The sequence below is a fragment of the Pantherophis guttatus genome, chromosome 1, assembly GCF_059756535.1.
Source record: "Pantherophis guttatus breed Tessera chromosome 1, ASM5975653v1, whole genome shotgun sequence".
Taxonomy (NCBI): domain Eukaryota; kingdom Metazoa; phylum Chordata; class Lepidosauria; order Squamata; family Colubridae; genus Pantherophis; species Pantherophis guttatus.
This window is the reverse complement of record NC_142063.1, coordinates 284,977,979-285,003,609: the sequence shown is the minus strand read 5'-3', so window position 1 is coordinate 285,003,609 and position 25,631 is coordinate 284,977,979. Positions and strand designations below refer to the sequence as shown.

The 25,631-nt window shown below is 41.0% G+C and overlaps 1 protein-coding gene across 6 annotated transcripts in view; it reads left to right on the top strand.

Moving 5' to 3' along the window:
- LOC117671870 (zinc finger protein 318-like) overlaps positions 1–25,631 on the top strand; it is a 62,790-nt gene that overhangs the window by 8,756 nt on the left and 28,403 nt on the right. For all 6 annotated transcript variants that reach the window (XR_015731474.1, XR_015731475.1, XR_015731473.1 and 3 more), the window contains exons 2-5: positions 7,385–7,530; positions 14,959–15,517; positions 17,167–18,450; positions 22,003–22,461. Coding sequence is in view for 2 of the 6 variants with exons in the window: in XM_087883053.1 (XP_087739179.1) it covers positions 7,385–7,530; positions 14,959–15,517; positions 17,167–18,450; positions 22,003–22,461 (2,448 nt within the window). In the remaining 4 variants the exon portion in view is untranslated. The remainder of the gene's footprint in view (positions 1–7,384; positions 7,531–14,958; positions 15,518–17,166; positions 18,451–22,002; positions 22,462–25,631) is intronic.

Here is a 25,631-nt window from a genome sequence, read left to right as displayed (position 1 = left end):
AACTTGCTGATTGGATCAAATGAGAGAGCTTTGGAGACTCAGGAACGTGAATTTGCTGATTGGGAGAGAAGAGCAACTGAAGATTGGGACCGGAAGTGCAACCATATTGTAAATCAACGAAAAGAACAACGAATGGCTAGAGAGGCAGGAAGGAGCACCAGGAGAAGACAAGTGGAATAATCGAGCTGAAATACTTTGACAGTTTAAGATACTAAGAGATGGGAGAAACAAAAACTGGTGATATCTGACTACTATCCTCCCCTATTTAGGCTCTCATAAATGTTGCCACTGAAGGGATTAAGAACAACCAAGTAACTAATTACATTGACATAAACTATTACTAACACAAGCTTACTAACATATTTATACTGTATTGTTTTATATTAAGTTTCTTATTTGCTTATATTTAGAGTACCAGAATAACATTTATATAGGTGGGCATAAGTTTGACTGTATTAAATAATTAGCCTATTGCATTTATTTATCTTTATATCTAAGGCATATTCCTGTGTATAAATTAATTATATTGTCCAACATTACTATTGATTAATACCTGATATAGTGATTTATTAATTAATTGATCAATTATCTGACTGTTTACTTAATTACTTATACATATACATATTGATACTATAAATAATATATTTAATTGACACTTTAGATTTAAGTTAACTAAGAGTCACTGGTTTTTATATTTGATTAATTATTAATAGTACTGTAGTGGAATTAATTGTGATATATGACTAGCTGCTAGCTGAACTGCAGTTGATTTAAGGGTGAATGTGAATATTATACATCAATTTGAACCAAGGAATTTTGGAAAGAGATTAGCATTTTAATAGATATAATTGGATTTAAACAGAAAAGATCAATAGATCTGATTGATCCTTTGGGGGATCGAACCAATTAATAATTAAAAAAAAAAGGAGTAGCAATAGGTAAAGAAGAATCAAAGGTACCTAACGTCCCTAGCAGCTCAAAAGAAGACATAACCATTTAAGCTTTGCAAATCCTGAGAAAAGGTTTCTCTTAGTTATTCTCATTGCTGCCAATCTCAGAAGACATATCAAGTAAAAGGAAAGATAATTAGTGGATGATCATCTGGAGGAACATTGAAAAGATAATCAGAGACCAGGCAAGAGTGTTGAAGGAGATGACGAGCCTTGCATCTACTGTGACCAAAACGGGAAAGAAAACAACCCCAAACCTCTCTAATCCTACGATTACAATGTTGTCACCTGCAATGCAAAAGTCAACAGAAGGTCTATCTAAGACTGAAAAATCAGCCATGATCTGTACCATGCAAGCAATGCAGTCGATGCTGGCAATGATACAAGAGACAATGCTCATGATGCAGGAAAAGATGTCCAGCAATCACTTAGAACTGAAAACGGATATCAAAGGTCTAGATCAAAAAATGAATGATATACAGCAGTCGATACAAATGAATGAACAGAAAATAAAAAAGATGGAATCCAAAATTGAGCAACAAGAAAAGAATTTGGACACAGTAGACCAGAAACTAATGGCACAAAACAGAGAGCTAGAGGACTCGATCATCCAGCTAGAAATGGACAGAGCCTCCTTCTACCTACGCTTCCAAAACATCTCCGAGGATAAGGATGAAAACCTGGATCAAGTAATGGCGGAATTAATAGCCGAGGTCTTACAACAAGACACAGATGAGATAATAAAGGAACTGGACGAGGTATATAGGGTGCAAACGAACTATGCCAGACGAAACAAGTTGCCCAGGGAGGTTCATATAAGGTTTGCTCGGAAAAAAGTCAAGGACATTTTCTATAATATGGTGAGGGAAGAACCAGTCAGTTATAAAGGAAAGGAGGTGATTGTGTTAAAGCAAGTCCCGAGGAGGGTGAGGGAATTAAGAAGGGATTATAGATTCCTTGCTATCCAATTGAATAAGAGGAATATACTCTTTAGGTGGATCTTGCCGGAGGGTATGCTGATTACATGGCAAGGGAAGAAAATCAAAATAGATAGTCTGGTAGAGGCTCAGGACTTTTTAGACCAATTGAGAGGGTCAGAAGAAGACCAGAGCAGCAAAGAGGAACTGGAAGCGACTACTACAGAAGAGGAACTTACCCAGCAAAGAAGATCTAAAGAAGGGACCCCGGAGGAGAAAGAGACTCAGAGGAGAAAGAGAAGGAAAGCAAGGAAGCAAGGAAGAAACAAAGACCACAGAGAGTTACACGAGCGAATAAGAACTAAAACAACACAAGGCTATAAGAATGGACGACTGGAAACATCTATCGATTAATGTAAATGGCTTGAATGATTATAAAAAGAGAAAAATATTCTTCACCAAATTAGTCAAACAGAATGTGGATATAGTATGCCTCCAAGAGGTGCATATAAAAAAAGAAAATGAAAAATATTTGGAGTATAAAAAAACTTGGAAATCTCTATACCTCCCTAGCAGGGAAAAAAAAGAGAGGGGTGGTACTGTATATTAAGAAGGAAATAAAAGCAGAGCTGAAATATGCAGACTCAAAGGGTCAGATACTAGTGGTTGAAATTAAGAGAGGTAATTCCTCAATATTAGTAACAGCTATCTACGCCCCGAATAAAAATCTGAGAGAGTTCTATAATAAAGTACGAGAAATAATAAGTAAAATGGATAATAATAATATATGCACAATCTAAGACTTTAATGGAGTGGTGGACTCGAATAAAGATAATAAAAGATCCAAAGGCCAAAAGAAAAAAAGGAAAAACTTACCAAAATCTTTTTTTGACCTAGTAGACGAACTGAACCTGGCAGATATTTGGCAAACTTTACATCCGTATAAAAGGCAATGCACTTTCAACTCAAACCCCAACAAATCATGGTCTAGAATTGACATGATGTGGGTAAGCAGAAATATAGGAATGGACATCATGTCAGCCGAGATTGCACCCAATATATGGGTGGATTACAATCCACTGGAGATCAAATGGAAGAGTGGGTATAAGAGAACGAATGTAAGATGGAGACTAAACACACAATTTTTGGGGGATAAACAAAATATCGAGAAAGTAAAGGGGGCGTTAAAAGTTTTCTTTGAAGAAAATGAAAAGGAACCAACTGACCAAGGAGTAATCTGGGACACAATGAAGGCGTTCCTAAGAGGACTGGCAATAGCATATGGAGCACATAGAAATAAAGAAAAGAGAGAGACCCAGAGGACATTGCTGGAAGAATTGGGGAAGGCAGAGAAGGAAGTGCAGCAAAACCCAGACAATGAAATAGCAAAAGAAAACTGGATGACTATACGTCACAGAATGAATATAATTGACCAGGAAAAATTAGCGTATGAAATCAAACGAACTAAACAATATTATTTTGAAAATGCCAATAAGCCGGGCAGATGGTTGTCCTATAGACTTAAAAAAGAAAAAGAGAAAGGGATTATTTACCAACTAAAAGATTTAGAGGGTCACATCATAAATAAGGAAGAAAAGAAATTAGAGATGGTCCGTGAATTCTATGCCACTCTATACAAGGAAGAAGATATCCCCAAGGAAAAAGTAGAACAATACCTATTGAAAGAAGAACTTCCACTGATTGGGGAGGAGAAGAAAGAGATGCTAAATAAAGAAATCACAATGGCAGAGCTAAAGACTGCGATATCTAAACTTAAAAAGAACAAATCACCAGGTCCGGACGGATTCCCAGGGGAATTATATAAAAATCTAGATTTAGAGGATATTCTCCTTCCAAAACTGTTAGAAATCTATAACGAGGCCTTGATAAAATCCAAAATACCAGAATCATGGAGGGAGGCTTATATTACACTTTTACAAAAAGAAGGAACGGATGTAAAATTGATAAAGAACTATAGACCAATCTCTCTCCTCAATACTGATTACAAAATTTATATGAGTATTATAGCGGGAAGGCTAAAGGTAATTCTGAATAAGGTAATACATAGCGACCAAAATGGATTTTTTCCAGGGAGACAGATAAGAAACAACACAGGGACAGTTCTAGATGTGTTAGAATACTATGAGGAACACCCAGATAAAGAAATGGTACTAGTCTTCCAAGACGCTCAGAAGGCGTTTGATAACCTGAACTGGGAGTTTATAAAGCAACAAATTAACAAACTGGGATTCGGACAAAATCTTGTGAACACAATAACCATGATTTATGAGAAACAAAGGGCCAATATCCTAGTGAACGGAGAACTAACAAAAACCTTCCAAATCAGCAAGGGAGTGAGACAGGGATGTCCATTATCACCACTCCTGTTTATTTTGGCTCTAGAAGTATTGCTAAAAAGGATTAGAGAAAATAAGCAAATTAAGGGTCTGAAAATTAGAAAGGAAACATATAAAACCCAAGCATTCACGGATGATGTACTAATTATGGAGGAACTGTGGAAACTGGCGCCCAAATTTTGGAAGAACTTGGTAAGTATGGAGAGGTGGCAGGGCTCAAATTAAATAAATCTAAAACTAAAATGTTGACCAAAAACATGACCAAAGACCGGAAGAAAGTTTTGGAGGAATCAATGGGGATACAAGTTGTTAAGAAGGTTAAATATTTGGGAGTATGGATTTCAACAAAGTGTTCAGCCCTTAAAGAGGATAATTATGTATCCCTGGTCAAAAATATTAAACAAGATTTAGAGAAGTGGGAGAAGCTCCACATATCCTTTTTAGGGAAGATTGCAGCAATCAAAATGAGTGTCCTACCCAAATTGCTGTATTTATTTCAAACCACTCCAATCAAATTAGATAGGAAATTTTTCCGGGAATTTAATTCTATTATCAGGAAATTCATTTGGGGAGGGAAGAAACCAAGGATTGCAATTAGGAGCCTACAAGACAAAAAAGACGGGGGTGGTCTTGGACTTCCAATTTGGGAAATCTATAACAAAGCGGTAATCTTAGTTTGGTTAAAAGAATGGGCAACTCTGGGAAACAAAAGAATTTTGACTTCGGAAGGGCACGACCTCCAGAAGGGTTGGCATGCTTATCTTTGGTAAACAGGAAAAAGAACAAGAACATATTTCCATAAACATAAAATAAGGGACACGTTAATGTCAACATGGGGAGAAATAAGACAAAAACAATATACTAAAGTCCCCAGATGGCTATCTACGATGGAGACGATAATATATCCCAATGTCCTGGAATTGGGCAAAACAGTAAAATATAAAGAGATATTAGATGGGGCAGGGAATCTCAGAACAATGGAACAATTGAAAGAACAGGGCACCCACATAGAATGGTGGACATATGCACGAATTAAATCACGATATAAAAAAGATAAAGAGCAATATGGTATAGAGATAGGCAGCAATGGGCAAACAAGATATGGATGGGCACAGATAATAAATTATTGGCCAAATTATATAATTATTTGGTGGAGTACGACTTGATAGAGGAGGTAGATAAAGACCCAATGCTAGCATGGGCTAAAAATATTGGACAAAGCATAAATCTGGATGAGTGGGACCAAATTTGGAACAACAATCTCAAAATGACCAGGGCAACAACTTATAAGGAAAACCAATATAAGATGATTTATAGGTGGCATTTAGCACCAGCCAGGATTGCCAAAATTTACCCAAATTTGAGTCCAAAATGCTGTAAGTGTGGTCACCAGCAAGGTACTTTTTATCACTGTTGGTGGACCTGTCTACAAGCCAAAGAATTTTGAAGGATGATATGTAAATGGCTGTCGGGAATAATAGGAGACACTATTGAATTAGAACCAAAAATATTTCTCCTGGGAATCTTGAAGACAGAAATTGCAAGAAAGAAGAAGTATCTTATTATACATATAATAACAGCAGCAAGAATCTCCTTCGTTCAACATTGGAAAGAGAAAAAGTTACCACCCAAAGAGCATGTAATTAGGAAAATAATGGAATGTGCCGAAATGAACAAACTGACGTTAGAAATTAATGATAGAGAGGAAACTGACTACTATAGCGTGTGGGATATGTGGTATGAGTGGTTAGAGAAAAGAAAATCGAAGTGAAGCGTGAGAGAGCTAAAGGTCAATCTGATGATTAATTAAATGGGTATATTGAAATGAGTTGTACTACAGGCAGTAGGAAATAAAATGGAATAAGGATATAAGTTTATGTAAATAAAATGTAATAATAAGTATTAAGGATGATATAAGTGAGAATTCCTACGGGTAGTATTTTTAAAATTAAGATAATCAGGCAATACCATGTAAATAATAAGTAAATATTATGTATATGTATATGTTTATTAACACCATGAAACCGGAAAGGTGTAATTGTATTATAATTTTCTAACAATAAAAACATAAAAAACTTAAAAAAAAAAAAGAATCTCAAACTCTGTCGGTGATTTCCTTTGGTGGCGGTTTGCCAACTTTTGCATCTGGTAGTGCACAAATCCGTTTCTCTTTATTTTTCTTGATGTTTTAACCATACGTTCTGAAACGCCAAACGTTTTTGCTGTCACTGGTATCGACTAACTTTGGGGCCAAAGTCAATAATAAAACTTTCGTCAATCTATCAGATATTTTAATTTTTGTTTTCATATCTTGAATTAGGACAGTATAATCCTGGCATGACTGGCATTCCTTAGCAGAAGGTTCGCTAGTTTTCTCAATATCTTCAGTTGCTACTCCAGTGGCTAACGTTATTTTGTCTGCTACCACTTTCTGCACGCATTCAATTTTTCGTTTCACATAGCCAGTTTTATCACTACTGCTTCTGAGTTTTTAATGGAGAAGTCCCTAAATCGGTCAAACTTTGATTAACAGTGTCTGAAATGTCTATATCATAATTATCTGACGACGAAGAATCTGCTGTGCTTTGGACCATGGAAACGTATTTGGCTTTACACCTGGAACAAATCTTTTGACCCGTCTTCACATTTGTTTTCACCACTTTTGTTAAATCATTGGACATGACTAGATCGACTTTCAAAAGCCCATGTTTAGCTACGTGATTTTGTTTTGTCAGATGGATTGTAGCACAACTTTTGCTTCATGTCATACTTTTGTTTAATAGAGCACAAAAAGTTGTACAAGATGGCCAAGTTTTGTGTCTCTCAACAAAATATTGCCAGAGATATTATGTCTCAAAGTTGCTGGAACCTCAGAGTCATACTGTAGAAGGCTGAGGTATGGGGTCACACAAATGCCTGTATCTCTGCAAGTATTGCATCGGCACACATAACACTTTACCAATGTTCATTGGGGACATGTGTGCATGTTCACACAAAATTTCATCGAAATCCATGATGGTTGAGCAGGGACCCCCAGACCACTTGACATAGAATATATCCAGTTTTAAGGTATTTTGCAACAGTGGAAGATAGGAAGCCTGTTTGTTTTATCAAACAGATAGCATATGGTAACTTTTGCCTGTCCCTTCCCCCATTGCAGAGATATTCACCTTCATATTATCCAAGGCAGCGCTCACGTTCTCCAGGCCGACGTTCTGAATCTTCAGTGGAAAAATATTTGCGCGACGTAGTTGAAAATGGCATTGGCACAAGCCTACCAGCTGATAGTCTCAGCAATGTGAACAGGTATGACTCTGAAAGCTAGCCTCACAGAATTGTGATTTTTTTTTTTTTTTGGTATCTTATTGTATCAAATAAAATGATGTCTTGCTATGAGACAGTTTGGAAAATATATATTAGATGTGCCTCATCTTAGGACAGATTCATATTTATTTGATTATTTATGAGGTTTATAGGCCACCTCAATCTTTTGCAATCCAGGGTAACTTAAAAAATACAATAAAACATTGTAAAACAAAGAATTATGTCATTAAAATTTCAAGTAGAATATATGAATGATTCCAAGTAATGTCTAAAAATTGGAGGAAGGTAAGGTAAGAATCCTTATTTTTTGGGATTGTTAGTTATGTTCAAATCTCTCTTACAGTTGCAGCAGTAATTCTGAATTTTAAATGAATCTAATGTGGCAAAATTCTATAATTTAACAGCTTGATTTATATACTGTGACTTATCGTGTTTCAGGTAGTTCTAGATCTTCTTTTGATATGTCAGTTTCTGTTCATTTCTACGTAAATTCTTTAGTGCATTTCAGTGCATGTTTAAGAAGCGAAGTCCAGAAGATGCAAAAATACAATTTAATCTTAAAAACATTTAAGTTTACGCACCAGGATAAAAATAGGTATACTGTTCAATTTCAAAGTATATTTTTCTTTGCAATCCCCAATTTCTTTATAGAATTTTATAAATTTTTATCTTATTTCTTTCTTTGTAATTAGTGGCAAAGTTGGTGCATTTTGATAACAAAGTATGCAGTTTACTTATTAATATAATGCACTCTCTCCTGTTCTTAAAAAATTTGCATAGTAGTAAATCTGTTTTTCGTTTCTGCAATAACCACTTAAGAGGGTATTTTTCATGACTTAAAAGTTTGTATTCCTTGTTAAGTTTAACTCCTTGATAGGAGGCAGTGAAATAATACCATCCTTCCCTGAAAATATGACCTACCCTGAATACAAGCCCTAGCCCGATCTTCATGCCATACCTAAAATAAACCTTACCCAAAAAATAAGGCCTAGTAAAGCCTCACCCACCATCTGGTTGTATGAGATGGGGTGAGGTGCAGCCATAAAAATCAATCTAGGGTAGTGGAGGGGGTGGAGGACGAAATGGAGGTGGGGCAGAGCTGGCCTATGCACCTCATATCGGCTTACCCGAGGGCCCCGCAGCCAGACCATCAACATCCTGACAAGTGCCTGGCCTTCCGACGGCGGCTCCAAAAACCCTGTCTAAAACACTGCGTGGCCACCGGCCCACTTCTCCTTGCTCGCTGCTGTAATTCAGCAGAAGTTTGAGTGATGCACGTGGAGTCCTGAATGGGACTACTGGAGTCGCTGCAAGATGAGGCAGTTTTCAAGATGTTGATGGTCTGTGTCATGCCCTCCGTCGGAGTCTGAATCTGCGGGGGAAGATGAGTTGGAACAAGAGCCTTGAGAAGGCAGCTCCGTTGGCCTTGGAGGAAACTGGGGAAGAGCAGAGTCAGTCCGGGCAAGGCTTTTGTGAATTAGAAAGGCTTGCAGAAGGGAGGAGCAAGAGAGACTGGGCTCAGATGAAGAGCAAGGACTACCCCCTCTTGATCCTGCAGCACAGAAAGAAAAGAGAAGGCGAGACCAATGCAGACTGAGCTGGCTATGAGGGAGGAGAGTACCTCGCCCCACTTCACAAGGCACACCTGGGGACTGAGATGTAAAGAAATGCCAGTGGGCGGGGCATTTCCGCCTGGACTACTGCAATGCTGTCTACATGAGGCTCCCCTTGGGGTGCACCCGGAGGCTGCAGTTAGTCCAGAATGCGGCTGCGCCGGGGATTATGGGAGCGACGGTGTGCTCACATATGACACCTCTCCTGCGCGAGCTGCACTGGCTTCCTGTGGTCTTCCGGGTACGCTTCAAGGTGTTGGTGACCACCTTTAAAGCGCTCCATGGCTTAGGGCCGGGGTATTTGCGAGACCACCTTCTGCCGCCAATAGCCTCCCACCGACCGGTTTGCTCGCACAGAGAGGGCCTCTTCAGGGTGTCGTCGGCCAGACAGTGCCGGCTGGCGACCCCCAGGGGAAGAACCTTCTCTGTAGCAGCACCTGCCCTCTGGAATGACCTGCCCCCTGAGATATGCACGATATCAGACCTCCGGACTTTTCGTCGGGCCCTGAAAACACACTTATTCCATCTAGCTGGGCTGGCTTGATCCCATCCTCTCAGTTTTAATTGAATTCGGTTTTAATTGGGTTGTTTAAAATTTTGGGCCAAAATTATTTAATTATTTTTTAAATTGTTTTTTAAATTTTATATGCTATGTTTTATCTCGGCTGTACACCGCCCTGAGTCCCGCAGGAGAAGGGCGGTATAGAAATAAAATAAATAAATAAAAATAAATAAAATTTGTCGGGAACAAATGTTGAATCTGTGGAGCCTCGTGTGCACTTGCCGACGCCTGGAGATTACTGTACTCTGTCTTGTGGGGCTTTCCTGGTTTGCCTGCTTTGCTGAACTTCTTGCTCTGGTTACTGTTTGGCTAACTTTGCTTACTGGACTACTCACAGCCAGATGCTGCTGAAGGTACGTGTGAGAGCTTTGCTCCAGAACTTGTTGTAAACGTGGGGATGTTTGGGGGCAAAGTTAGAGCAATAAAGGGGAGTTAGACCTGTTCTCTGGCTGTGTTGCTTTCGTGCCACACCCCAAATCATTTACACCTGGTTGTGGGGAAGCCAATGCAGGGCGTGGAGGGCAGCTCTGCACCCCCAGCCTTGCTTCATTCTCCACCCCACCGCCACCTCGCTTTGTTGCCGTCACACCGGTGCATTGCTCAGCCTCCTCCATTATAGTGGCAAGCAAGGAGAAGTGGCGAAGAACAAAGAAGAACGAAGTGAGGTAGAGGGGTGGAGGACAAAGCAAGGCAGGAGGTGCGGAGCTGGCCTACGTGCCCCGCACCAGTTTACTTGAGGACCCTTCAGCCAGGCTATCCATGCCAAATCCTCGCCACACCACCTCAAACTCCCCCCCCTCTCCCCCCAGGCAGCCACATCCCTTCACTAACCTGCTTTCTAGCTCCCTTTTCTGCTGCCATGTGCAGGGCAAGAAAAGTAGTCTGTGGGACTACAGTAAAAAAAAAGTTCAGACCTTCCAACTTCTTACAAAAAAAAAAATTCACGCAAATTTGGGAAACCAAGTGGCGCTGAAAGCAGCTGAAAGTGTGGTGTTTAAGCCCTTCAGCTGCTTTTGGTACCACTTGGTTTCCCACCCCCCTCGCCAGGTTGGTCTGGTGGGGGGATTGCCTTCCGCCTTCTCTGCTGTGCCACAAGCAGGGATTGACCCTTCCCCAAACCCCGCTGCTGTCAACGTAAATCCTGGGCACTGCCCTGCAATGGATAGACGAAAAGTGCAGCTTTTGTCTGAAGGAGGAAGAGGAGCAGGGAGAAGAAAGAGGAAATCAGCCGAGTGGAAAGTTCCCCACCGGCCAGGCACTGAAGTACTTCCACCACAGAGAGAGAGAGAGAGCGCGAGAGAGCAAGAGAGAGATCTGATCCAACCTCTCTGTGTGTGTTTGTGTGTGTGTATGTATGAGAGAGAGAGAGAGAGAGAGAGAGAGAAAGATCCAATCCAACCTCGGAGACTTATACCGGTGGTGATGTATTCGTTCTCTCCCCCTCCTCCTCCCTCCCTCTCTCTCTCACACACACAGGTTTGATCAGATCATTCTCTCGCTCACTCCATCTTATGGTGGCAGCATCAGCCATGCTCTCCATGGCGGCCTGCAGCTGATCTGAGGCACTCAGGCCGATGCCCTTTGGCCGTCTGCCTCCCTCTACCTCTTGCTGCAGTCAGACTCATTGCGGTTGCTGCCTCTTGTGTGTGTTTGTGTGTGGGGCGCCTGGCCATGCCGGGCTTTGTGATTAAAAAAAAAGCAAAACACCTCCCTGAAAATAAGCCAGAATACTTATTTTTGGCCCCAAAAGAAAAAAAGCCTGAATGTTTATTTTCAGGGAAACATGGGTAATAAAAGCAAATGTATTTTATCTACATTTCTTAAAAGTAAAAACAAATGTTTGAGGGCCTGTTGGATCTCTGGGAAAAGGGTGTTACATTGGGCAGGGCCGACTATAGAGAAGTTGCACTTCCTTGGTCCTGCTAGATGACAACGTTTAAAAGAAACAATATAGAGTGCTCCCATTGCATCTGATCTTGTGGAATGGCCAAATCCTCAGAGAGAAGCGGTCCTGTAAGCAGCCTGGTTAGGAACTCTGTAAGACCAGAGTAGGAACCAATATTATGTATGCTAATGCTAATGCCTTAATTAAAAGGTTATGGTAACAGAAGTTGTCTGAATGCACTTCCCTTTTCCCTCCCTTTATCTTTGAGAGAACTACTGAAGACCAAGCCTGAGATTCTTCTCAAATTACATTTCAGATTAAAATTTCTTTTTTCTGATTAATGTCTTGGTTGCAGCTCTGCCTCCTATTCCTCAAGATGACTCTTATAGCCGATTACATTCCATCAGCAGTGCAATATGGGAAAACTGTAGGGCAGTTAGAACTGTGCATGCTGTCACATTCTGAACCAGCTGTAATTTCCAGTTAGCTACAAGGGCAGCCCCATCTAGAATGTGCTGCAGTAATCCAACCAGAAAATTACAGGATTAGTGAATGTTGACAAGACCTCCCAATACTGGAATGGCTGCATTTGGCAAACAAGATGTCTGTGTGGAGTTGCTGCAAAGTACAAGATCCTGGAAGCTCCCACATGGGGCTCCTTGGGAGAAAAAGCAGCGGGAACAACTTATATGAGCAACTTGTAACCATCCCTGCCAGCTTCCCCATTGACTTTGGTTCCAGCTGGGAAGGTCACTAATGATGATCACATGGGTGCAGCTCACTGCGATATCTTAATTATGAGCTGGGCACCCAAGGACCCGAATTAGAATAATGTGATGTTGCGATTACCACAACTTTGTGGACAGGTCATAAATTGCCCATGTTCAGTGCTGTTATAATCTTGAATGGATGCTAAAAGAGTGGTCATAACTTGTGGACTACCTGTATCCTAATGCAATTGCTTTACTGTTCAAGACTATGCATATGTGTTGCCATTGAGATTCTCCTATCTGAGATGTGAGAAGTTTCTGTGACGCATACAGATAGTCCTGGACTTATGACTACAATTGAGCCCAAAATTTCTGTTGTTAAGTGAGACATTTGTTAAATGAGTATTGGGCCATTTTACGACCATTCTTGCCACAGTTGTTAAATGAATCACTACAGTTGATAAGTTAGTAATATGGTTGTTAAGTGAATCTGGCTTCCTGTTGTGGCCCGCCAGCGGCCTGCGCAGATCGTGGCTGATCCCGACAATGAGGAGGCTGGTATGGGGTTGTGCCAGCAGCAGGCGCAGCCGGCGCTCGCATCGGACAGCGAGGAGGCTGAAGAGGATGTGGTGCCAGAGGCAGAGACTCAGCCAGGGCCTTCAGAACCTCCAGCGGCTTCTTCAAGTGGAGAGAGCGAAGTGGAGGAGCCTCTCCTCAATGCTCGAGCACGCAGGGCTGCCAAAAGGCAGGAGTGGCTACTCAGGAGGAGGAGGTCTCCTTGAGAGTAAGGTTTGAGGATAATCGGCCACTCCCTTAGCCTATTTAAGTCGCACGCAGTTAGTAATTTCTTGCTGGAAACAACGTGTAATTATTACAGAGCATTTTGGAGAGTGAGTGTCTTATCGTATCTTGTTTTCTGGGCTGGTTGCCAACTTTTGCCGGGCTTTGTTTATTCTTGGTACGTTATAACTTTGATAAGGACTGTTGGTGTGTGTCACAATCCTTGGGAATCCGGAGCTGGGGCAGAACACTTCCCCTTTGACTTTGCTTGTCAGAAGGTGGCAAAAAGTGATTACATGACCCTGGGACGCTGCAACCGTCATAAATATGAACCAGTTGCCAAGCAACTGAATTTTGATCACGTGATACAGGCATGCTGCAATGGTCATAAGTGTGAAAAACGGTCCTAAGTCATATTTTTCAGTGCCTTTGTAACTTTGAATGGTCACTAAATGAACTGTTGTAAATTGAGGACTACCTGTATTCTGTGCTTATTGCACCATAATCCGTATAATTTGTCATTGTGAATTGTATACTTTAAACAGAAGTTCATTGTATTTTGAAAGATGTACTTTGAAATGATAACTTAACAGTTCTTATGTGGATATATTACCTACTGCTGTCAAAAGTTAGCTACCGTATTTTTCGGAGTATAAGACACACCTTTTCCCCCCCAAAAAGAGGGTGAAAATCTGGGTGTGTCTTATACTCCGAATGTAGCTCTGCCCAGCTTCTCAAACTGAGGTTTCAGAGGCTGAAAAAAACATCAGAAACAAGCTTCAGAAAAGAAGCCCTCAAACAGAGCTTCAGAAAAGAAGCCCCCAAGCAGAGCTTCAGAGGCTTTTTTTCTGAAGCTCTGTTTCAGAGGCTTTCAGAGGTAGGAAAAAAATAAAAAAAGCAAGGCACAGAGCTCACAACCAAGGAACCTGTTGTTAAAATTCATTTCTGGGAACAGCTGATTGGCTTTTTTCTTATTTTCCTCCCCAAAAACTAAGGTGCGTCTTATACTCTGAAAAATACGGTATTTTGAAGTACCACAAACATTAGTTTAAAAAACCAGGTACATAGAGCAAGAATGGCCAGGGTTAGGGTTAGGGTTAGGCCTTATTAGAAAAATGTTTGTGATAGTTATTTTTAGTAGCAAGTTGCACATGTTTCAAATTGATTTAATATAGGAAAATAGAATAGAAAGAAACATTTTAAAGCTTCATAGGATAAATACTGTTTTGCTGTTAATCAATTAAAATGTTAGAATATTGCTTCTACTTTAAAAATGGACAAAAATGTTTTATTGTCCAAATTTGCTATAGACATATTGTTGAGGTTGTGTGTACACTTCACACAAAACTTTTTATTTATTTATCAATGAAACTTTATAGCTGCTATCTGACAAAAAAAAATACCCTGGGCAGCTTACAATAATAAATTAAAACAATAAATACACAAAAACTCTCATTAAAAAATTAACACAAACATTATTTAAAAAATAAAAACTGTATAGTTTATATGCATTGTTAAGACCAACTTTGTCATTTGAAAGCAATTTAATACAAGATCAATTATATATATTTTGTTCACATCTGAAGCTGGAGCACATTTCCATTTCTATAACAGTGCACTCTTGCCTGTTTTTGTTTCATGTCCCCTATGCTCATAAATAAATTTCAAAAATGTTAGAAGAGTGATATAGTCTGAGATGGAAGGTGAAGCTGTTGCTGAAAGATGCAGAACCTGCAAAACTAGCCATATTGGGTTCAATATAAAAAGGTATTGGCTATTCAAAGTCAGGCAACTATGCTAACCTGAGTTCCAGAGGTTTATATGATGTTGATGTTGTAATTGATGTGCCTCTCTCATCAGGGATGACTTGGCTGATGGTCCAATATTTAGCAGAGCCCTTTCACATCCTTGGAACCTTGAGAGAGGTATTTTTCGTGAGGAGAATCCTTCAAGACCATTCAGCATGAGACATGATGAGGACTCTTACAATAGGGATATTTTCATAGCTCAACTGGACCGAAGCATAAACAGTGAATTTCTACAGCATCAATCAAGAGAAAATAAGAGGGGTGGGGAGCAAGAATCAAAATACTTTCAATATGACAGAGAAGATAGACTCTTTGATGAAAGCATAAAATCTCGGGCTTTATTGGCAGAAACAGAGAAGTATTGTAAACAAAGCCTTAATAAAAGCCCAAGCCTGATGTACATGGATGAAGATTTTCGTAAACTTGAAAGAATTAGGAGAAAAAGAGAAGAGGATTTGCGAAGCAGAAACATTAGTACTGACTACCCAATGCCTGATTCAGCTAATCAAGGACAGTCTTCTGAATCTCAACACCATTATAGATCTGAAAAAACACCAGCAGTGCCCTTAAAATCTATACTGAAGAAACGTTCAGATGATTCTTCTATACAGGTTTGAACTGAATTCTTCACTCTCTTTGTTAATCTGTCCGTTTTACTATCTTTTTTTTTCTAATTGAAATATAAGTATTTAATTGTCTATATGTACATCTTTGGAATAAATGCTTCGAACAATATCACACTTTTTTCCCTGTCATGGAGTTGATTTAGTATTGACAGCATCTTGATTCTCATTTGGATCAGAAAGTTTGCATTTCATTTGTTTTAAATTTAAAACAAGTAACTTTCTTTTTCTTAAGAAAGATTCTTAAGATGTGTTTATTTTAGCATTTTGAAATCTGTATGAGATTAACATAAAGAAGCTGCATTTGATAAAGTGATTTTAGGTCACTTATGGGGATTTTTCTTTTTCAACCTTGAAGCTCATCAGTAATACTTTTTCTCATGCAAGATGAAATAAGGAGCAATTGCTCCTTATTTTGCTCTGCAAGGAGCCTGACATGGCTTGTCATACAGGGAGGAGTTTGTTCTGAAAGGTGGGATTATTGGGGAATGGGAGGATGCTTGCTGAAGATTTTCATGGTTTAGATGAAAACTTTTAGCATTAGACATGTAGGTTGGAAGTTTTCTAAATCGATTCTAGAAAACCAAGTGCAGAATTTTTCAGTGTTTGAAACTGAAGAAATCTCTACAAATATTAATTTTTAAAAACTATTTGAAACTGAATTATCAAGTCACCTTATTTTCCTAACTTAGTTTCAAAACAGAGATAAATAACTGTTCATTTCTGAAAGAAGAAGCACCATGCTTTTGTGAATTTGCATCATGCAGCAATCATAAATAAATGTTGCCTGTTGACTTAGGAGCATTTGGCTACTTTTTTGGTTTTGTGAGATGCTCCTTCAAAAAGGCATCTTTCGAATTCTGTTATTGTTCAGACCCATTTTGTGCTTTCTCTGCTGCTCCTTTGACGTGCTGTTTTCCTTCTCCTTGCTCAATGATTCAAAGTAATCACAGATCATGGCATGATTATGTTGATGCTGCATAGCAATTTAAAACTGGACTTTATGAGCAGATCATGGAGGGAGAATAAAGCTATTTCACTGAATGGTTAACTCTGAACAAAGCTGGGTGGTGACATGGTATGTGCAGTTTATAGAAGATAGCTATAGTGATGATGTATTGGCAATTTTATTGCTGATTAGTGCAATATAGTGAGATCGTGTGCCCTGCTGAGGAAGGGAAGCATGTTATTTGTCTTCCTCTGATAACTTTTTTGTAGCACCTTTGCACCCTGCCTCAGCCCTAATGAAATACCCACAATATATCAAATTAAATGATATTTTAGAACTCATGTCTCTGCCTCAGTTTCATTTTTCTTCTCTTACAGTTTTCCAAGTTATTAGCTGTAATTTGTATATATGAAAGCATGACCTGTTTTATGAATTGAAATATTGATTAATCTTATAAATTAACATCACAATATCTTTTTTAAAGCCTGAATTCTTTTTTAACAATTCTTTATCTATAAATGAACTCCTTTCTTTCAGATTTTTTTTAGTTGTAACAGTTTAACCCAATCACTTCTTTTCATCAGTTTTTCTTCTTCAGAATTTCTTCCGTTCAACAATAACTTGTTTGTAGTAAGGCATCTCAGTGCAAAAGACATGACAAGGAACAAATGCTTTTCCTTTTGAATAGGACTCCAGGAATTTTTCAGAGGGGAAGAAGCCTCCTGAATCAACATCAAAATCTGTCAACCAACGTAGTGACTTCCTACTGCCTTATGAAAAAGCCAGTCAGGATGGAAGTGGTTTTTCGTGCATTCTAGGTACAACGACTGATTCTACTTATGCTCCAGAAAAAAGTCTGGATCCCTTTCCTGATAATATAGAAGATGAAGAGAAATTTCTTTATGGTGATGATGATGGTGATTCAAACAATTGTTTCTACTCTCAAAAGATAATGATGAGTGAAAAGAAAGAACCTGTAAGTGAGAAAGTAAAATCTCCACCTACTGCAAAACCAAAGAATTTGGAACAGTCTGTAAAGCGAGAGAATTTGAAACAGTCTGTAAAACGAGAGAATTTGAAACAGTCTGTAAAGCGAGAGAATTTGGAACAGTCTGTAAAACGAGAGAATTTGGAACAATCTGTAAAACCAGAGAATTTGGAACAATCTGTAAAACCAGAGAATTTGGAACAATCTGTAAAACCAGAGAATTTGGAACAGTCCAATGTGGAATATGACAAGATCCGTGACTTGCTTAAAACTATTGGTTTGGACATTGGAATGGCTGAAATAGATAAGCTTGCTGCTCGCACAGAAGAAAGACTCCATGGGAAAAAAACAGCTTATTCTCCTAATAATCATTCAGTGGCAAATCATAAAGCAAAGTTGTGGGAGAGGCAGAAACATTCTCTATCGCCATTTGATTCTTTTCCATCACCTGAAGCTGTGTCTCCTGTTTTAAAATCTGACTACAATAACATTGCTATTTCAGGGCAAAATAAAGCTACTGACATGTGCGAACAATCTGGTGTTCCAGGATTTTTAATCCCATCAGCTCCACCTTCTTTTCTTGATATTCCTCCTGGCCCCATCTCTGGTTCCTGTCAATATGTTCCATATGTCTCTACATTTACTCCAACACAGTTCTTCCCAAACTCTGCTTCTCTCCCAGTAGCCTTACCTGACTATGATGTATACCAGCACCACATGGGTTATGCAACTTCTGACTGGTGTGCTCAGCAAATGAACTCTGTATATCCAAATAAACCTGAGGTTACCAACCATGCCAACCTAAAAAACAAATGTATAAATCGCAACCTCAGAATCATTAATACAATTACCATCAGCAATTCCAAGCAATTTCAAGATGCTTCTACTACTGCTCCTTATTCCAATCAGCGATCCAAGTCTTCTAAAAAAAGGGTCAGACGAAGAAAAGCTGCTGAAACAAAACAAACTTTTCTGAAGAACAATGTGAGTATCTTTTTGATTTGATAATTACAATAGAATCATAGAAATCGATTTAGAATGGACTTTGGAAATTGAGTAGTCCAAACGCTCAATGCAGGTCTCTGTTTATCACTTATAATGTATAATTTAAAAACATAAAAACACTGTTTATTTCTTTCTGGTTAACAAGCTTTAACTTTTCCTTCTTTTCAGCATAGAAATGTAGAATATATTGTAGAACTTAAAATATATAAGCAGTCCTCTGCAAAATTCTAAGGTAGAGGGATAGATACATAAATATGTCTGTATCTACATAGTTTATTTTAATTTCATATATGCAATTTCTAAACTGCCTAACTCCAAAGTGACTGGTCAGCTTCACAATGTTAAAAAGCAAGAAAAACATAACAAGATCTACAAAAAGAACATAGTAGTCCTGGGGAAACAGGTTAGAAAAACCTACTTTCCATCACCCCAAAAATGGGGTCAACTAAATACTCTAACCTAGGAGTCCCCAACCAGTGGGCTATGGCCTATTGGCCACTGGGTCGTGTCAGTAGCTGGACGGAGTGCACGCACAGCCCCCATTTGTGTGTCCGTTGCGAGTGTCACGGGTGCTCGCAGCCCCACTTGTGCAGGCACTCACTGCCCCACTCACATTAGGATTGTGGACACTCGTGACCCCACTCGCGCAGGCACTTGTGCCTCCACTCCAGGCTGCTAACTCAGAAGCCAATTCGATTTAATTCTGTTTTAAATTATTTTAAATTTTATATTGTATGTATTTTAATTTTGGCTGTTCACCGCCCTGAGTCCTTCGGGAGAAGGGCGGTATACAAATTTAAACAATAAACAAACAAACAAACAAACAAATAAATAAATAAATCTACCTTAGGGAACTCTGCCCTAACCAAAGATCTGGGAAAAGAACTGAATTTTAGGGCTCTTTTCAAGAGAGAGAGAGTGGCTGTTTCAGCCCCTCTGGAGCCATCGGTGCTTCGCCAGGCGTGAAGGAACACACACACACATATGCACCCAGATAGAAGCAGGGCCTCATTAACTCATTAACCTCATTACCTGTCCCCAGGCAATCTCTCCCAGCTGTTACACTCGAATCTGCCGCTTGTTTTTCCCTTCGTTTGCCGTTGGTCGCAGCCTCTTGACGTCAGTCTCCTTTTCACTCTCAATCCCTCAGACATATGTCCAACCCCCGTTTTTCTTGTGTCCCATCCATCACCCACTATCAGTGTGTATGTTGTCCTAACGCAACACCCTCTTCACCGTGATCCGTTGCTGAAGTTTGTTCAGATGTTCTGGATCCTCCGATGGTATTCCCCCCCCCCATGGTCTTCCATGCTGTTAAGATGTGTGTGGTGTCGAGGGTTATTTGAAACTCGACAGGCTGCTGAATGAATCTCCAAGCAAATGCTGTTTTAGAATGCAGGTGCTGCAACAGAGAAATCCTGCTTTCTGGATTCTGCTAAATGATGCTGCTTCCTCAATGGAACTCAAAGGAAGTTGACCCTGATTACCTGGGATAGGCCAGGGGTCTGCAACCTTAAACACTCAAAAAGCCATTTGGATCCGTTTCCTACAGAAAAGAAAACACTAGGAGCCACAAAACCTGAGTGGCGTGGCCAACTCAACATCACTCCCATGAAACCCCCAGTTACATGAACCCCCCCCCAGCTACACCTACCTGGGTTTTGTGGCTCCAGGTGTTTTCTGTGGGAAATGGATCTCTCTCTCCCTTTCCCTCTCTTGTTTTTCTCTCCCCCCCTTTCTTTCTTTCCTTTTTTCTCTCCCCTTCTCGTTTCCCTTTTTTCCCTCATTCTCTCCGTCAAGCTCTCTCATTTCTGTGTCCCCCTCTCTCTCTCCCTCTTTTCACACATTTGTTTCTCTCTTTCCTTCTCTCTCTTTCCCTCCTTGTCTTCCTCCCTTTCTTTCCCTTCCTCTCTCTATTCCCTGTCTCTCGTGTGTGTGTGTGTGTGTGTGTGTGTGTGTGTGTGTGTGTGTGTTCCCTCTTGAACCAAAAACAGTCGAGGCTTGGGGTTTTTTTTGGTTTTTTTGCTGACGTTCTTCTTTTGGTGCTTTTTACCATATGATTTAAATCAAGAGTCATTTCAGGTTCCCAGATAAATGAAGCTCTTTTATCCCCCTAATGTGGCTCCCTGTCGGCTGGCTGGCCCTGACCCTTGCCCACCGCTCCCAATCACTCCTCACGTGGCCTGAGAAGGGATGGAGACTCGCTCCATATTCCAGAGCGAGAGGGAAGTGCCCCTGTACTTTCCTCTCAACTCGCGGGCACTTCTTCCGGCGCTTCTTCTTGGTGCTGCGTGCATATCTCGATTGCTCAGGGAAACACACGACTTGATCTTCGCTAAGAGACACTGGCCTGGCTGCACTCGATGCGCTGTGTCGTAATGGGCTTCAGGAGGAGGAGGGGACACGGTCTGCCCCATTGTGAAGCTTGCTAAATTTAAGTGTGCTGCGCAAGGTGCTGCAGGAGCAGCAAACAGGCCATGGAGGCAGCGAGAGCATCATCATCAGCCACAGGTGCCTGCTGACATCGCTTCTCTCGTCACCTCCATGGTCTTCTCGCTGGTCTTGCAGCATCTTGCTCAGCACACTTAAATTTAGCATACTTCACAATGGGGGGGGACGGCGTCCCATCCTCCTGGAGCCCATTACAACATGGTGCATCAGGCGCAGCTGGGCCAGCCAGTGTCTCTTAGCGGAGATCAAGTTGCGTGTCTCCCTGAGTGACCGAGGTGTGTGTGCAGCACCAAGAAGCACCGGAAGAAGTGCCCACGAGACGAGATGAGAGGCAAGTACAGGGGTGCTTCACTCCCACTCCTTCCTTCTCCTTGCTCAGTGATTCAAAGTAATCACAGATCATGGCATGATTATGTTGATGCTGCATAGCAACTTAAAGCTGGACTTTATAAGCAGATCATGGAGGGAGAATAAAGCTATTTCACTGAATGGTTAACTCTGAACAAAGCTGGGTGGTGACATGGTATGTGCAGTTTATAGAAGATAGCTATAGTGATGATGTATTGGCAATTTTATTGCTGATTAGTGCAATATAGTGAGATCGTGTGCCCTGCTGAGGAAGGGAAGCATGTTATTTGTCTTCCTCTGATAACTTTTTTGTAGCACCTTTGCACCCTGTCTCAGTCCTAATGACATACCCACAATATATCAAATTAAATAATATTTTAGAACTCATGTCTCTGCCTCAGTTTCATTTTTCTTCTTACAGTTTTCCAAGTTATTAGCTGTAATTTGTATATATGAAAGAATGACCTGTTTTATGAATTGAAATATTGATTAATCTTATAAATTAACATCACAATATCTTTTTTAAAGCCTGAATTCTTTTTTAACAATTCTTTATCTATAAATGAACTCCTTTCTTTCAGATTTTTTTTAGTTGTAACAGTTTAACCCAATCACTTCTTTTCATCAGTTTTTCTTCTTCAGAATTTCTTCCGTTCAACAATAACTTGTTTGTAGTAAGGCATCTCAGTGCAAAAGACATGACAAGGAACAAATGCTTTTCCTTTTGAATAGGACTCCAGGAATTTTTCAGAGGGGAAGAAGCCTCCTGAATCAACATCAAAATCTGTCAACCAACGTAGTGACTTCCTGCTGCCTTATGAAAAAGCCAGTCAGGATGGAAGTGGTTTTTCGTGCATTCTAGGTACAACGACTGATTCTACTTATGCTCCAGAAAAAAGTCTGGATCCCCTTCCTGATAATATAGAAGATGAAGAGAAATTTCTTTATGGTGATTCAAACAACTGTTTCTACTCTCAAAAGATAATGATGAGTGAAAAGAAAGAACTTGTAAGTGAGAAAGTAAAATCTCCACCTACTGCAAAACCAAAGAATTTGGTCATCAGCAATTCCAAGCAATTTCAAGATGCTTCTATTACTGCTCCTTACTCTAATCAGCGATCCAAGTCTTCTAAAAAAAGGGTCAGACGAAGAAAAGCTGCTGAAACAAAACAAACTTTTCTGAAGAACAATGTGAGTATCTTTTTGATTTGATAATTACAATAGAATCATAGAAATTGATTTAGAATGGACTTTGGAAATTGAGTAGTCCAAACGCTCAATGCAGGTCTCTGTTTATCACTTATAATGTATAATTTAAAAACATAAAAACACTGTTTTTCTCCCGGTAGGCTGCGGAGTGGGTCAGGAGTGGGATGATACAGTCAGTCTGACCAATTACTGAGTCGAATTGCTTTGGCCACGCCTCCTCAAGCCTCCATTGCTTCCAGTTTATTCGACTCAGTAGTTCTGACCAGACATAAATACTCTGAATCCCACTCCTGACTATTTAGGTGGAAAAAATCTCTTCAGCTTTAAAATTTTACGAGTGTGCTGGCCAGCCCAGTCTGCCTGGGAACGCCGCCGCACCGCCGCTGCTGTTGCTGCTGCGCTACTGCGATCGTCAGCTGAGAGGCGGAGAAGAGGACTGAGCGGCTTTCCTTGCTGGGTGAGCGATCGCTTCGGGAGCTCAGGGCAGGAGACCTCCTCTTTGCTCCCTAATTATTGAAGAGCTGTGCGGGCGGGCTACTTCAGCTTTGGCTGGAAACGGCATCGCCGAGTTCCAGACGCCGACGCCGACGCCTTTACCACCACCCGGAGTTCTGAGGTGGTGAGTTTGAAGACACTGTTTGCGCTCGGCTAGCGATCTCTCGCTAGCCGATTTGCTGCTGAGCCACTGAGTGCCTGTTCAGGCTTTCCCACCTCCCAGCGACAAGAATTATTGCCAGGCCAGGAATTCTCCCTTAGCATCTGTACAGCCACTTTCCCTGGGGGAGGAAGTGTGTTCAGCAAATGTAACTCAGAGAATTGTTTGGCCTCTAGGATTTGGCCTCCGCCATTGCCTCGTGTTGTAACTGTCAGTTACGGCGGCCGTTTTGTTTCATCATTATTATTATTTCTCGGTGGCCATTTTGTTTCATCATTATTATTATTTCTCGGTGGCCATTTTGTTTCATCATTATTATTTCTCGGAGGCCATTTTGAAATTCAAAAATTTTATGTATTTTCAGTTGCTGCTGTTTCATTTGAGGCAAGATTCTTGGACTCTGCGCAGATTACCGAAGTTACCCCTCATATATATATATATTTGTCATTTACAGGCTGCTCTCAATTCTACAGTCTGTACTCATCATGGCTGACCTACCTTCTGAAAAGGCTGAGACGGCCCGCAAGGCCACTTCCAAATCAACTTCGGGTAAGAAAGCCCACCACAAAGCTCGTTTGCATGAGCACACTGAAAAGACGAGATCACATCAAACCAAGGCCCCTATCACCGATTGTCCTGCAACTTTAGAACAGGGATCGGATGATAACCCAGATTTAGCTAGAGCGTTATCTCCGGAGAGACCACAGTCTGTATCCCCTGAGTCATCACCTGAAAAGCAAAAAGGGGACCCCTTTGACTGTTCTATTGAATCTCAGGAACCTGTCCAGGCTCAGAAACCTCCTTGTACAACCTCTTCTGTGCTCAAGGACTTGCCTGAGTCTATTCAAGACTTAATCTCTAAGGCTATTTCCCATGGTATTGCTGAGGGCATTAGAGAGCATCGCTCTGCCTCATTAGTATCTGAAAGTCTACACTCAAGGCATTCTAGAGTATCTCCTTCTGCCAGCTTAACTGGTTTCCCAGAGCGGTCGCCCATAAGATCAAGAGGAGGTTCTGATCTAGACTTGGAGGAAGAACCTCAAAGGGAAGCTGACCTTTCTGACGACGAAACAGATTTGCCTGATGTCCCAGCCTTCACGGCCTGTTCCCTCAGGGACTTTTCAAATCCTTACTCCACAAGGCCAAAGTAACTTCAGGCCTTTTGGACTCTAATTCTATTCCAACTACGACTTCTACAATCGGTCAAGGCATATTTTCTGAACCCATTACTGAACAACTTTTTGTACCAGCCCCTAAACTGTTCATGGACGTGGTGCAAAAACAATGGGCCAATCCGGCTTCCCTTCGCACTCCTAATGGGGCTGACCGCCGCAACTATAATATGGACCCTTCCCTGGCAAACCTCTTGCAGGTTCCCACAGTAGATGGTCCGGTGGCATCTCTCGCTTCCCCATCGCCTTACATTTCTGGGGATACCTCTGAGGGACTTAAACCTGAGGATCGTAAATTTGATTCAGCCTTCAAGAAGACCCACCAAGCTTTGGCTTGGGCAATACAGGCCGCTACTGCGGCCTCCTTTTTCTCTAGGTCCTCCCTATTGTGGCTTCAGCAGCTCCAGTCTCGACTGCCAGCCCAGGACGTTAGGGTTCACCAAGATCTGAACAAAATAATAGCAGCCACCCAATTTGCCTCTGACGCCACACTTAATGCGGCCAAGTACGCCTCTCGGGCTATGACTTCCTCCATCACCTCACGGCGTTTGTTGTGGCTGAGACAATGGCCAGCTGATCTCAAAGCAAAATGGCGCTTGGCATCCACCCCGTACTCGGGGTCTAAATTGTTTGGAGAGTCTCTTGAGCCCCTTTTAGTCGAGGATAGGGACAAGAAAAAGATACTGCTGTCAATCACAAGACGAGCTGACCGCAGGGCCACCCCATATTAGTGCAGGCCTCAGGCTAGATATTATTCTCAGGACACTTCTAATCAGCGTCCATATGCTCAGGGCTCCTTTCGTCCCCAAGATAGAGGGTCATTTCGAGACAGACCTAAATCTTTTGGGCCCCCAAAACGATCTTCACGTGGAACGGGCAATCTCCAGTTCTGCCGACAAAAATGACGGTCCCCTCATGGCCCCCATTGGAGGCCGGCTGAGTCTCTTTCTGGACCGGTGGGCCCGCAGTACCACCGATCAATGGGTGCTACATACTATAGAATTTGGTCTCCCCCTGGAGTTTCGCTCCAGCCCCCCAAGCCACTTTGTGCCATGCCCTGTCTCCACTTGTCTTCGCAAGCGTCGTCTAATGGAACTTGCAATTCAACATCTTTTAGAGATCAGAGCTGTGGAGGAGGTTCCTCCAGAACATTGGAGACAGGAATTTTACTCGATCCTATTTGTGGTTCCAAAACGCTCGGGGGGCTGGAGAGCGATTCTAAATCTAAAATCTCTAAACACCCATCTTGTATATCAAAGATTCGAAATGAGCACCTTGAAAACCATTCTGGAAGGAGTCCGGCCAGGAGACTTTCTTGCCTCCAT